Source organism: Moschus berezovskii, chromosome 22, assembly GCF_049115385.1.
Source record: "Moschus berezovskii isolate FMDL1 chromosome 22, NW_MosBer_1.0, whole genome shotgun sequence".
Taxonomy (NCBI): Eukaryota; Metazoa; Chordata; class Mammalia; order Artiodactyla; family Moschidae; genus Moschus; species Moschus berezovskii.
This window is the reverse complement of record NC_142481.1, coordinates 50,552,821-50,566,210: the sequence shown is the minus strand read 5'-3', so window position 1 is coordinate 50,566,210 and position 13,390 is coordinate 50,552,821. Positions and strand designations below refer to the sequence as shown.

The window sequence follows — 13,390 nt, the reverse complement described above, 5'->3', positions numbered from 1 at the left end:
ACGCCCTTGTGGTGGTTTTGGCTAACCCCTGATGTTAGAGACCCCTGCCTCGCTGCCCACACCCCCATCCTACCAGCCCCTTCCCAAGAATATGGGGACCACGAAGAGAGAGGTCTCCTGCAGGAGTCAGCACCCCTCCACCTTCTTCCCATTCTCCAAACAAACATTCTCTCTGCCTGGATGTCCGGGGTTTGAGCGACACAGGCTGTTGGGTGAACATGCCCGGTTCTTCTCCCAGCCCCCAAGCGACATTTCTCTTCCCCCCACCCAGAGGACCCAGACCCGCCAGCTCTGCACGGACCACGTGTGTGTTGGGCAATTTGCTTGGGCTGGTTTGAGGCCTGTCCTATTTGTGTCCAGCCCTGTTTCCATCATCGGCAATGGCAGGCACACACCCTCCCCTCACTGCTGCTGTTGGAACGGACGGGGATGTCAATGCGCATGTCCACATCTCACGGAGCTGACCCGGGACTTTGTCCAGCTGGGCCCCTGGAGCAATTGAGGGGCTGCAGGATGGACAAAAGCATGGGCAGAGGACCTGCTGAGGGCAGCACCGGGACCCAAGCCCAGGGGCTGGAGCGAACACCGCAGCGGAGGCCCCAAGGCCCCACGTCCCAACAGATAGGGCTGGCTCAGCAGCTGCTGTGGACAGGCTGTGGCAGCCCAGAGGTGCCCTTCCCATTCTGGCACACCTACACCTGGCTGTGCAAGGCCCCGCAAGGAATGGAGTTTGCCATCAACAAGTGAGGGCTGGCATGGCTCTCGGCCCTGCTCCATCCTGAGGCTGTGTTGTGGAAGCTTGCCTTTCCCTCTGACCCCAAGCTGGCATGTTCCTCCCCCTGCTGCCGATCCCTGCCTGGTGACTCCAAGGCCTACAGGTACCAGGAGGCCAAGCCCATCTGCTCACCTCTTCTCGGCTTCAATACCTCTCCCAAGAAGTGGCTCCAAGTTCCGGCTCAGTGCCCTTGCCTCCTCCCTGGCCTTGCTCACCTGCCTGTTAATGAGTGAATGAGCGAGTGCAGTGACTAAATGAGCCGGGCAAGGAGCTGTGTGATCACCACCCTCCTCCTGGAACCTCCCTCACCCAGAACTTGGCGCGGAAGAAAAGACAAAAAGACCATCAGCAGTGCTTGTAATTCCAATTCTTAAAAAACAAATTCCCCCCAAAAAACACAAAACTCCCCATCCCAAACCAGCTAAGCGTGACACATTAGCGTTAACAGCGTTAACAGAAGAGAAAGGCGCTAAGTCACACACGCGACATCGTGGCTGGCGGCTGACGTGGCCGGAACCCGAGGGGCAGCACGGCTGCACATTGCCCCACAATAAATAAACACGGTGCCCTCCCATCAGGGAGACGTGAGGGTGAAGTGAAGCACAACGCTGGACAAACACGCGCCTGTTATGCCAAAATCTGGCTTAAAAAAAAATTAACCCACAAGCGGGAACGCTCAGGACACCTGTCAGTAGTGTGGTCAGGAGTGGAGTCAGCCCTGAAGGCCGACATGGCAGAACCAGGGTGCCCGGGACCCCAACCTGCCTTCAGACGCTGGGGAGCCACACCCTGGGCTTTCAGTATAAAGGGAGCTCAGGGCCCCTGCCCCTGCAGGGGTGACAGGACTCCGCCCACAGGTGCACATTCCCGGGAGGCCACCGAGCACTGGACAGTTGCCTGGCCCCTGCGCTCCGCCAGGTCACATCGAGAGCCGGTGGTGGACCACGAGGTAACCCAAGTGCCGCCATTAGAGCCCCATGGGAGGAGGCCAAAATCTGCCACGAGGCTGCTGGAGCCCCGTGGAGAGGCATAGGGCAGTGCCCCATGTACACCCAAGAAAACCGAGGCCCCAACAGTCTCACATCAGGCCTCTGGCTTCCTCAGTGACATTCTGCCTTCAGACACTGAGCCGGGCCCCAGACGTGTGGACCGTGGCCTGGGAGGATTCAGTTGGTGAGGAGATGTTGCCGGATGCTGTGTTGGGAGCCGCAGGCTGGCAGGGTCTCCTGACCAGTATGGGGAGGGAGGGCTGGACATCTGGCTGCCTCCACTTCAGCCTCAATGTCTATCCTGAGTCCCCCTAAGCTGCTCTCTCTGGGCCCATCGGACCACATGGGGCCCTGGAGCCCAGGCGGGTGGCGGCTGGACTGGCCATGCGGAGCTCACGTGGCCCCTGGAAACCGGCAGCAGCTTCTTCGGCTGTAGCTGAGCAACAGGGCCCAAGGACTCAGCTCAACCCCACCCTGGTGGCAAGGTCACGGGTCATAGGCCAAGTCAGGGCCCAGAGGGAGACTGACCACGGATGACACTGCTCCCCAAGCGGGCTCCGTTGAAGACGGGGAGAACGCTATGGGAACCACAACAAAAGCACAGCCTCTTGTTGGGGGCGGAGGGAGGCTGGGTGTGCATGCTGGCCCCAGCAGGACTTAGGCGGCCTCCGGAGCAGGTGCAGTTGGGGTGCTGAGGCTGGGCGCCAGGGACAAGTGACGGGGGCGGGGCCGGCGGGGCCTCAACCAGGAGCGGGGAGCACCCCAGACAGCTGCCAGGGCTGAGACCCAGTCCTTGAGGCCTGCAGCCTCATGGGACACAGATGAGAAGCTCCTGAGGGGTTGAGGCGTCTGCTTACAGATTTCAAGTGTGAGGCTTTGAAAGAACTAGAGCTTGATTCCAAAACTGATGCAGAACAGGCCTGAGGCCGCACTGCCCACCACCTGCCACAGGAGCCACCGGACTCCTTGGGCCTCTGCTCAGGCTGGCGTTCAGGAGGGGGTGTACAGACAGGACCTTGGAGATGTTCTGAGTGACAGGGTGTAGCCCCACCCACAACTGCATGTACTGACGGGAGTCGCCCAGCTGCTCCTGACCTCTGCTTGGAGACCCCTGCCCGCAGCAGGTGCCAGGGCACTGCTGCTCCACCAGCCTGAAGCCCCTGCTTCTACAAGCCTCTAGGCATTCTTTCTCTTCTCCGGGGGAGGGGAGGGAGCTAGCGCAGGGCTTTAAGGCAACGAGACGTAAGCCCAGAGGTTAGTTTCACGAAAGTCACGGTATCTACAACAGAGAAACAGGGAAGCCGAGCACATGTGTCCAGGCCACCGTCCAGAATCTGGTGACAGGTCCTGGCCCCTCGGAAGAACGCTGTGCTGCAGACAGCGTTCAGGGAGAAAACTTTTCCACCCCATTTCTTTAAAAAATAATTGTCTTGGTAATGTCAACCCGATCCAAGACTTAAGTTAAAAAAAATAATACAAATAAACGAAGGTGAGAAGGGAGGAGGCCCAGTTCGGGAGGAAGCCCGCGGCCTCCTTGGTCCGATGTTCCTGCCTCCATGCTCGAGAGGTATCCGCGGACGTCCGCCTTCAGGGACTAAATTCGTACCAGGGTTCACCGTGGCCTGGCCGCCCCATGGAGTAGGGACAGCGGGGGCCCCGGCAGAGCTGCCTGGATGGTGGGACTGAGTCGCTCTCTCAGGGCGGCCTCCTGGCTCTGGTTGCTTACGTCTCCTGGGGAACCACGTGCATGAGCTTCTGGCACAGGACTGTCGTGGAAACTGCCGGGAGGAGAGAGCATTATTTGGGTGCCCTGCCTGGTGCCTGGGGGTCAGGGCTGCATGGGACGTGGGCTCACCCAGCCCTGGTTGTCATGAATCCTGAGGTCATAAGAGAAGTCAGGAATTTATGTGTGGGCATCAGGCCCCAGGCCTCCTGCTGGGGTGGCATGGCCTGCACCCCTGGCTATCTGCTGGGACTATTACTGGAGGGTGGCGGGGGTGGTCAAAGATCCTAGTGAGAGAGGATCCTAACAATGGAGGCAGCAAGTGAGCTGCTTCCACCCCTCACCCCAGTTCAGACCCCAGGACCCATAACAGGATGATGGGCCTGGCTGCCCGCACGCCCACCACGGGCCTCAGAGGGGCTGGAGCAGACGGGTGTGTGTGCTACGGCCCGAGTGAACCCATGGATGCTCCGCAAGCATCACTGGGTGGCATTTCAGGACAGAGGGGTCCTGCGTGTGTGTGGCCACTCACATCATTTCACTGACAGACAGTGCCCTGGGCCCCAGGCAGGTAGCCAGCAGAATTCTGGGACAGCTCCCTGGGGGGTGTTTAAGCCCACCCAGGAGCCCGTCATACTAACAGCGGTCTCGGCGCAGGTTCTGAACAGGCCTGTCAACAAGTCCCGTGACCGCCGTGAGGGATCCCGTTTTCTCCTCCCCTGCTTTTCTAGGTCAGCCGGCTGGCTTTAAGCTGGCGGCAGACGGGGGGGATTTTGTTACTTGGCAAGAGCAGCCTGGTTTTCTGGAATCCCTTGTTTTGAGATTAGCTGGTGCCAGGCTCAGCGTCTTATCCTGAAATACGTGGGCCAGGTCACCGCCAGACAGGCCTGGCTTGGACACTGCGGGCCCCTCAGCCAGGACCTCGCACATCCTGATGCTGACCCCCCCTCCCCCCCGCCAGTGATCCAGGGCGGGGGGCACTGCCCGCTGTGCTGCTCCTGGCCACTGGACTGAGGTCAGAGGAGCACAGCCAGGTGGGCGGGACAGACCCCCGGGGAACAGAGGAGGCCCAGCAGGTAGGGAGGGACTTACAGATGCTCTGGAGCAGCCACTTGGGCTTGTCTCTCCACCAGACCCCAAGGAAGTAGACAGGCAGGCCGCTGAGGATGATGGTGAAGCCAATGCCACACTCCACGGGGGTCTTCCAGAAGGAGACGGCGATCAGGAAGAGGCAGGCCAGGATGAAGAACACTGGGAGGGCCAGATGAACCTGCCAGGGGGGCCGCAGCTGACGCCAGGGAGCCTGGAGTCTCCTCCATGTGTCTCCTCCTGTCCACACCTGCTACGACCCGGCCACCCCTGGAGCCCTCCCTCTGCCCGTGCTGGAGCGGGCCTTTCCCGGGGCCCACCCGGCCTCTCCCACAGACCCCCAGAGAGCCCTGTGCCTGGCTGAGCCTTCCTGATCCAAAAGGGCCACCATGCTGCCTGAGCAGCATCTCTGCTGTCTGTCAGGGCCTGAGGTTCCCCTGGGCTGGCCTCCCTGAGCCATGCCGGCCTCTTGAGAAGCGGGACCCTGCTGTGTTCTCCATTTACCCAGCTCAGCACCGGGCAGCAGGCAGTAATTACTCAAAGACCAGCGGGAGCCAGTGGCTGAGCAGGAACAAGCAGGCTTCTCAAGGTCAGGGGAGGGTGGACTCCCAGGTTCCCACATCACAAGGAGGGAACCCTGCCCCTCCACCACAGTTGCCTGATGGGGGTGACGCCTCTGGGAAGACTGCGGCCACTACTAACAAGCAAGGTGTGCCTGACTTCTCAGAGAGCCCTTGTGAACAGGCTGGACCACAGGTCCACAGCCGCTGGGCAGAGAGCCCCATCCACACACAGCCAGGAGCCCAGGGACGCTCGTCCCCCTCTGCAAACACTGTGCCTCCCGCCAGGCGTCCTGTCTACACTCGGACTCCACCCTCTGTCTACACACTGACAAGAGACCTGGGGAGAGCGAGGGTCCCATAAGGTCAGCCCAGACTGCCTGCACCACGCCTGGCCTCACGGGGACAGCATCCCCCACAAGCAAGGAGCCAGGTGGACCAGGGCACTGAGGTCGCCCTGGTGCCCAGGGAACCTGTCTAAGGCAGGAAGGCCAGGCCTGGCCTCTGCAGGACTGTTAGGTGGGGAAGCAGGCAAGAGGCCTGTGTCAGCTGCAGAGGGGCTCCGCCCTCAGTCTGACACCACTGTTGGGGGGCAGAGCTAATGTGCTCGCCAGGGCCTCGACAGGCATGTGGCCCACTTTGTGCAAAACAACGGTTGCCCTTGGGGAGCTGCCCCCAGTACCAAGTGGAGGAAAGGGAGAGGCCCTCTCAGGCTAGGCAGACAGGGGGCAGACAGTCTGAATGGACCAATCGGGGACAAAGTCAGGGGACATGTCCCACGCTGCAGCCTGTCGCAGCACCCCCATCCTTGGTCACGCCAGCACCCGCCCCTTCCCAGACAGCGTGGTAATCCTCACTCTCCCACCTCCTTGGCCAGGCAGCTCAGTGCTGCCCCAGGCTATTCAGTCCCCTTGTCCCACACACCCGCCTGGCGTGGCAGCCTCCTTCTGCCCATCTTCTTTTGGCAGAAGACAAGCTCTAGGACAGCAGGGCTTTAGGGGGTCATTTGTGATCTTTTTTTTTTTTTTTCATTTGTGATCTTGAATGAACCCCAGCACCTGGAATCACACGCTTGGCCATCAACAGTTATCGACCAAACTCAGTCCCTTGTCCAGATCAGAAAATGTTCACGCACTGATCAAGGTGCCCTTGGGGAAGGTGCCCTGAGCCCTCGTCTGTGGAGGGGACAGCGTGGACGCCCAGCCCTCACCTTGATGGGCCGCTCCAGCTCTGGTTTCTGGTAGCGAAGCCAGAGCATGCCAGCGATGGCCAGGGCCACGCAGAGCCAATTGAAGAAGCTGAAGAAGTTGATGACGGAGAAGATGTCTTTGGAGAAGGCATAGAGCAGGGTCATGACGCACTGCAAGCAGAGGGCAGGCCATGAGCCTCAGGACGCTCCGGGGGGAGGGATGACCGCACACGCCCCTTCCCGTCTTAGTGGAAGAAGTGGTCCACACCACGCGAGGGCCCTCAGAGCAAAGGGACGTGCTGATGGCAGGGTGGCTGAGGTCCTGGGCTTCTCGGAGGTGGCAGAGGCCACGTCTACCCTGGTCGGGAGGTTTGGCTTCAAGTGCCTCTATGCTGATTTCAGATTTTTTTTTTTAATAACTGCTGCTGCTAAGTCACTTCAGTCGTGTCTGACTCTGTGACCCCATAGACGGAAGCCCACCAGGCTCCCCCTTCCCTGGGATTCTCCAGGCAAGAACACTGGAGTGGGTTGCCATTTCCTTCTCCAATGTGTGAAAGTGAAAAGTGAAAGTAAAGTCGCTCAGTCGTGTTTTTAACAACTACCGTGTATTAATTCTGGAGAAACAAAACACTATCTTGCTTTCTCTGGCACCCAGGGGCGCATGTGATGAAGGGCACAACACTTATGCTAACCTGTCTACATCTCATCTCAGGTTCTGATCCCCAGCCTGGCCGACACCAGGTGGAGCCAGGACAGGCGTCCCCAGACAGGGCATGCCCCCCATCTCAAAGCTCCCAGTGATCCCCAAGGGACACACCTGTCCTCCACCTGCCAGTGACCCCCCACATGGAGGGCGGGGACTCACTGTGAACACAAGCGAGGGCACTGGCGTCAGCAGCCGCGGGTGGATCATGGAGAGGATGGAGGGCAGGTGGCCCTCCCGGGCCCCCACGAAGAACAGCCTGCGGACAGAGGGGTGGTGGTCAGCCTTGGCCGAGGGACCCAGGCAGGTGGGGGTGGAGGGGCCTGTGCCATGGGCCTCGGTGTCCCTCGTGGACGGCTGCTTAGGGGTCCCATCAGCCCCAGCCCCGCAAGGTCCAGATGAACCCATGAGAGTCTGGATGGACAGGGTAGCTGTGGTACCTCTAGGCAGGGACATGGGTTATTTCCGAGTTACGTGAACTTCCTGATGGCTATGTTATTACTCAAAGTAACAAGAAAGAGAACCCTCAGAGCTCACGTGAGGAAGCCGTGTGCAATGGCGACCCATACCCTGTCCTGTTCTGGCCCCATGGGGCCCACATGACAGAGCTGCCCTGGCCGCGCTCACCTGGAGGACGTGAAGAGGGACCCATTGACGGAGCCGAAGCAGGACAGGCCCACAAAGACAGGGATGATCCAGGACATGACACCCAAGTGGTAGTTCCCGAAGTCCTGGATGGACACGGACCATGAGCCCTGTCCCCGAGACACCCCTGGCCCCAGAGTCCCCTCCCTCATCCACACGACCCTTCCGGAGGAGCTCAGTATTTATTTAGATGGTGGACCAGTCTCTGCGGTGGGGCTGGAGGTCTGTAATGGACTCAGCCCCTCAGCTCTAAAAACAACTGGTGACGGGACCAGCACCGCTGAGCCAATCTAAAACCGTCTGGGTGGCCTGAGCACCAGAGCCATGAAAGCCACAGGTGGTCCCCACGTGCAGCCAGTACCCTGCACGCCCGGAGGGCCTGGCAAAGCACCGGCTCAACCCCTCCTGGTAGGAGGGTGGGCTGCACAGGAAGGGCCCACTCTGCTCCTGTCTGAGCTCGGAGGGCAGGGCTGGCATCTTACCACGGCCACGGCCTCCGACGTGAGCATCTGCTCGGGGGTCAGCGTGGTGAAGTAGGCCAGGTTCGTCAGCACGTACACCAGGGTGACGATCGGGAGCGAGATGATAATGGCCAGGGGCAGGTTTCTGAGAGGACCGGGCGGGCATGTCAATAAAACAAGGCCCAGCATGGGGCCAGCCGACACCTCAATGGCTGAGCCCACACCTCACTGCAGGGGGAGCGGCACGAGACCAACAACGGCATGTGGCTGGAAGGCGGTGCATGGGGCAGGGCAGCTGTGCAAACATGGGCCAGCAACCCAACCCTCCAGCCTCCAGGACCTTATCTGTGAAGTGGGCTTCCTACCCTTTCTGTGGGAGTACGCTATTCCAGGTCACACAGCCCCCGTGAGCCCAACCCCAGGGACCCTCCCTGCACTGCACTGGGCTGGGCCCAAGGATGGGCTCTTGGATACAGCCAGGCTTCTTCCTCCTCTCCAGTGAAAATGATGAAAACACAAACCTTTGTTCACACACATACCTGTAGGGATTAATCATCTCCTCTGTGACAAAATTCAAATAATTCCTAGAATTCAGAGAGCAGACTTTTACTATACATTCCTTGTGTCATTAGAACAAAAGAATGTAGGTTCCATGGGACCCTTCCTGGCTGCCCTGGGAGGGGAGAGGGGACCCCCACAACCCCCAGGCCCCTACTGGGATGGCAATGGTCCTGCCCCTCCCCACACCCTTGGCAGCAGCACAGTCTCCAAAGGGTCAGCAGCGTCCCTAGAGGTTTATCTGGGCCCCTTCTTGGGGGCCAAGAAGAGCACCAGGGCTGCTATAGGGCCCCTCTGTGCTTCCTTGGGATGCGAGGGGTTTCCTGCCCCTAGAATCACCAGGGACGACCGCAATATGTGGGTTTCTGGGCACTCTGGGGCCCAGGTGTTCTAGAACCTACCATCCCCCGTAGGCAAAGAGGCCGCTGTACAGCGCCAGCACAATGTTCCCCACGTCCAGTTTGGTGCCTTCAAAGGAGGACTTGGGATCCAGATTGGCTACATCACCTGGCAGAGGCCAAACAGACAGAAAGGAATTCTGGGTTAGACAGCACGGTACCGAGGTCAAGCCACAAGTTCCGGAATGTTCCTGGAGCAAAACACGGTAACAGACAAAAATGCGACAGATTAAATGCACCTGTGAGCCACCTGGGGCCGAGGGAGCTCGGCTCTGCCCTGAGCACGAGGAATGCAGCCCCCAGGGGCCTCCTCTGGCCCCAGATGGGACTGGTGGCTTTGCAGACCCCCAGCTGTGCTGAGCACCCCTGTCTGTGTCTGGGGGATAGGACACCCTGTGACGTGGCTCTGGGCCAGAGATCTGCTCTCCCCCTCAGTGCCAGGAGCCCAGAGCTGTAAACCCAGGCTTCTCACCCCTGCCCCTGGACACAGCAGACCCAAGGGGCTGTAGCTAGGGAAGGACGGTGGACTGCTCTTTAACCCAGAAGGACATACTGGCTCTTGGACACAAAGGGGCTGGCTTCTCAGCTGACCATTTCTACCCCAAAGGGCCCCAGGTGTCCTGGGCTTGTGGCTGCGTGGCTCGACCTCTGCCCCACCATCACCTGGCACCTCTGTGACCCCTGTGTCCCAAAAGGACACGTGTCACTGGATTCAGGGCCCCAGCAAACCAGGGTGGCCTCAGTTCCATCCCTCCCTTTTTCTAAATGAGGCCAAATCCAGATTCCATTAGACATGTCACGGGGCCCCCCCCCCAACCTGGTACAATAGACATGAAACATGGAGGCCTCAGAAGGGTCCTTGGCTACCAGCACAGTGTCTGGCCTGCCTGTCCTGGACTGTTACACCATTGGTGAAATAGCCCCTTTACACCCAGGGCGGAAAGACTTGCTCCATAATGAGGCGCCAGCCTGACAGTGGGTGCTGACACAGTCTCCACGGGGGGTCAGTTCCTGGCTCCCCAGCTCTGGAGGCGGCAGCGGCACTGATACACACCTCAGCGACCATCACCTTCGTGGGAGAGGCTTGCAACAGAAGCGGAGGTGCTGAGGGGAGCAGAGCCAGTGTGCCGGGCACACGGGGCTGGAGAAGCTGAGTGTCAAATCGGGACAGGGACAGGTCAATCTCTCACCTGCAGATGAGGGTCTGAGAACAGCTGGCCCAGGTCCCCAGGGGCCAGGTTGAGACCTGCTGCCACATGGGTCCCTGTGGCCCACGGCCAGCAGGTCTGCAGGCCCCTCGGGGGATGGGGAGATGGAGGCTGCGACGCCACCCCTGGGGCACGACAGGGAGGCTCCTGTGAACCCCTCCTTCCACCCAACTGAAGCCTGCACTTCCTTCCAGGCAGCACCCATTTCCTCCGGTAAGCTCCTCATGGGAAAGATGGACCTTGAGTGCCTGTTTCTGGGTCCGCATGCCTGCACTGTCTGCCCTTCACCTCCAGCCTAAGCTGGGAGATGGATGGGGGATGTGTGAGGCCTCTTCTGCCCACCAGATGAAGCCACGGTCTCGTGATGAGCATGGGCTCTGAGGCGGCTGGCACCTCACCCAGCCTGCCACCCACACGTGATCCGAATAGGATGCCTGGGTCCCGAGACTGCCCGGTCACAGGATGGTCAGCAGGGCCGGGGGCGGCGCAGAGAGCTGGACAATGCACCTCAGCATAGCACCCAAGAGTCTGGCCAGTCCCCACACAATGTTCGGGAATGTACATCCCTTTACATCTGTCCCACCATCAGGGACACAGAGGCTGAGGCCACCTGCCAGGGGCCTGGCTCTGGGACCATGAGGCACCCGCCACTCTCAGAATTCTGCAGCTGCCCCCGAGAGCCCAGGGGAGCCCCTAGCGGCTCCACCATCCCCAATCTGCACCAATCCCGCACCCCCACATGCTTTGCTGCCGCCGCCACTGGCTTCTAGGGCATCAAAGGTCTCTGCCAACAAGGGCTCCTTCCAAGGAGTGAACCTGCCTTTCTCCTCAACCTGCCCCACTTCCCCACCAGGACACGCCTCCTCGTCTCCTGCGGATTCACAAGCAGCTTCTTTGCACACAGGCTACGAGACAGACCTCAGTGCGTCTGCTAGAACTGGCTCCCACCTCAAGCACAACCCTGAAGTGGTGAAGCCGCCTGCATGTGTGTGCGCGTGAGTGTGCACCGATGGATACACACACATGCACTTGTGAGCTGGAGACACCGCCAAGCAGAACAGCTGCTGTTTTTGCCAAGTATGAAATTCGAGGCTTGAAATACAGGCTGGGTTTTCAAGTAAGAACCACGGTCTTTAGCCCTGACGTCTGGAAGCTTCTGTTTTCTTCAAGGGTTTACTCAGCTCTGTGGACACCAACCAGCCTGGTGTCCTGATGTGAAAGCATCATCATCCCAAGTCGGTGGATGGAATTCCTGTCCCCAGAATTTCCTGGATGTACAGGGTGACTTGTAGCCTTGAAACCCCAAGAAAACACAGCGGCTCTGCCCGAACTCAGACTGAACAATCTCATTGGGCTGCCCAGAGGCCTCTGAAGGACAGGCGTGGCTGGGCCATCCTGAGGGGAGTTCCTGGGTTGTCTGGGGCCTCATTCCCTGTCTACAAAGTGTCCGTCTCCCCAGGAGAAAAGTGGACATCCCTGCATCCCAGACCCCACATTCCCCCACGCCACTCCTGGCACAGCCTAAGGGCTGGGGGATCTGGCAGCTTTGGGCTCCGACCCACTACCGCAAGCCCCTCTGGACTGCCCCACCCAGTCATCTCCCTCCTGCTGAACTGCCCCAAGTGAACGCACACAGGCCCCCGCATCGGAGCTCCTGGGTCTGTCCAGCCTCTGTCTGCTGGAGGGCCTCCCAGATCAGGGCCACAGCTGCGCCGGGCACCCAACCAAATGCTGTCCGAGCACTGCCCTCCTCTCCACGGGCGCCTTGGAGCAGGCGCCGGCTCTGCTGGCTCCACACAGCACTTGGTCGGGGCCCCCCAAGATGGGCACAGCTCAGGGGTGACTGCGAGGGGGCAGTGGCTCCACCTGCCCATGCCATCCACGCATCCTGTCAGGAATGGAGCCCTCAACGCAGGACTGGAGAGCTGGGGGGGGGCCACCCGCCTGTCTCCAGAACAGCAAAAAGCTGAGTGAGGCCGCCAGAGCCCCACGGGGTGATGTGTGCGGGCAGCTGCCCGGTGCCAGCGGCCAGCGCAAGGGACACACACGGGGGAGCCTTTCTGGGAGGGCAGACCCCAGACTCCACAAGGTGGTCTCAGCCACCCACCAGCCCCAGCAAGCAGGGGACATGGTGCTGACCAGAGACACACCTGGGGTTGTCATGCAGGATAAGGGTGGGGGTGGGGGTCATTTGGTGGGCGAAGGCGTGTGCCGCTGGACATGGCATGAGGAGACTCCCCCAGCAGACACTGCCGGGCAGGATCCCGCTCTAGAGCGATGGCAGGTGTCTGGGCCACATGTGAGGGCTCCCATGGACCCCAAGCTGGAGTTGCGAGTCTTATTTAAACAGAGCTCCAGGCACCAGACATACACGAGAGAGATGACTGTGCCGATCCCCTACCCTTGCCCAAGACCACAGAGCTCCCCACTCTGGCTCTGTCCTCACAGGGCCCCTAGGCCCATGAGAGGCAGACAAGAAAGTCACCAGGGCGGACAGACAGGGACTGTGCAGGCCCTCTTGCGGGGCCGGGGGTGTGGGAACTCCAGCAGTTCAGTGGGGTCCCCTAGGCCCCCCCCGTCTCTGGGGTTTCTCTGCAGGCCTCACAGGGCCGCAGGAAGGTGAAAGCTAGCAGACAGCCACACACTGGCCCTCGCACAGCTCTGGGCACCAGGCAGGCCCGCCTGCCCGCCAGGATCCCTCTGAGAACAAGGGGGATTGGGAGGGGAGTATTCACAAGGCCCCAGGGAGCCCATTTCAGGAAAAGCAGCCCAAACTCCTGCGTCATGCAGACAGGGCCGTGGGAACCAGCCAAGAGAACCCGGGGGTGCAGGCACCCCACCCTCAGAGGGGCCGTGTGCACACTGGGACGTGCCAGCCCCTCTGAATCAGAGGACAAAAGCTCGCCAAGGTCTCTGTGTCCCCCTGGGACTGGCCTGGCCTGTCACCCTCACCGCGGCTGGGACTGGCCTGGCCTGTCACCCTCACCGTGGCTGGGCCTGGGCCCGGGCATGGGAACCCACAGCCAGTCTGGAGATGGCGGCTGGCGGAAAGCCAGAAAAATCTCAGAGCCTCAGGGTGACCAAGACCCACC

The 13,390-nt window shown here is 60.4% G+C and overlaps 1 protein-coding gene across 1 annotated transcript in view; it reads right to left on the bottom strand.

Moving 5' to 3' along the window:
* Nucleotides 1-1,127: 1,127 nt before the first annotated feature.
* The window catches only part of SLC7A5 (solute carrier family 7 member 5), a 28,806-nt gene continuing 16,543 nt past the window's right edge, over nucleotides 1,128-13,390 (bottom strand). The window contains exons 3-10 of the mRNA XM_055412984.2: nucleotides 9,094-9,199; nucleotides 8,674-8,718; nucleotides 8,156-8,279; nucleotides 7,656-7,759; nucleotides 7,191-7,287; nucleotides 6,347-6,496; nucleotides 4,580-4,757; nucleotides 1,128-3,542 (exon numbers count right to left, since the gene is read on the bottom strand). Of these exons, the coding sequence (XP_055268959.1) occupies nucleotides 3,487-3,542; nucleotides 4,580-4,757; nucleotides 6,347-6,496; nucleotides 7,191-7,287; nucleotides 7,656-7,759; nucleotides 8,156-8,279; nucleotides 8,674-8,718; nucleotides 9,094-9,199 (860 nt within the window). The 3' untranslated portion in view covers nucleotides 1,128-3,486. The remainder of the gene's footprint in view (nucleotides 3,543-4,579; nucleotides 4,758-6,346; nucleotides 6,497-7,190; nucleotides 7,288-7,655; nucleotides 7,760-8,155; nucleotides 8,280-8,673; nucleotides 8,719-9,093; nucleotides 9,200-13,390) is intronic.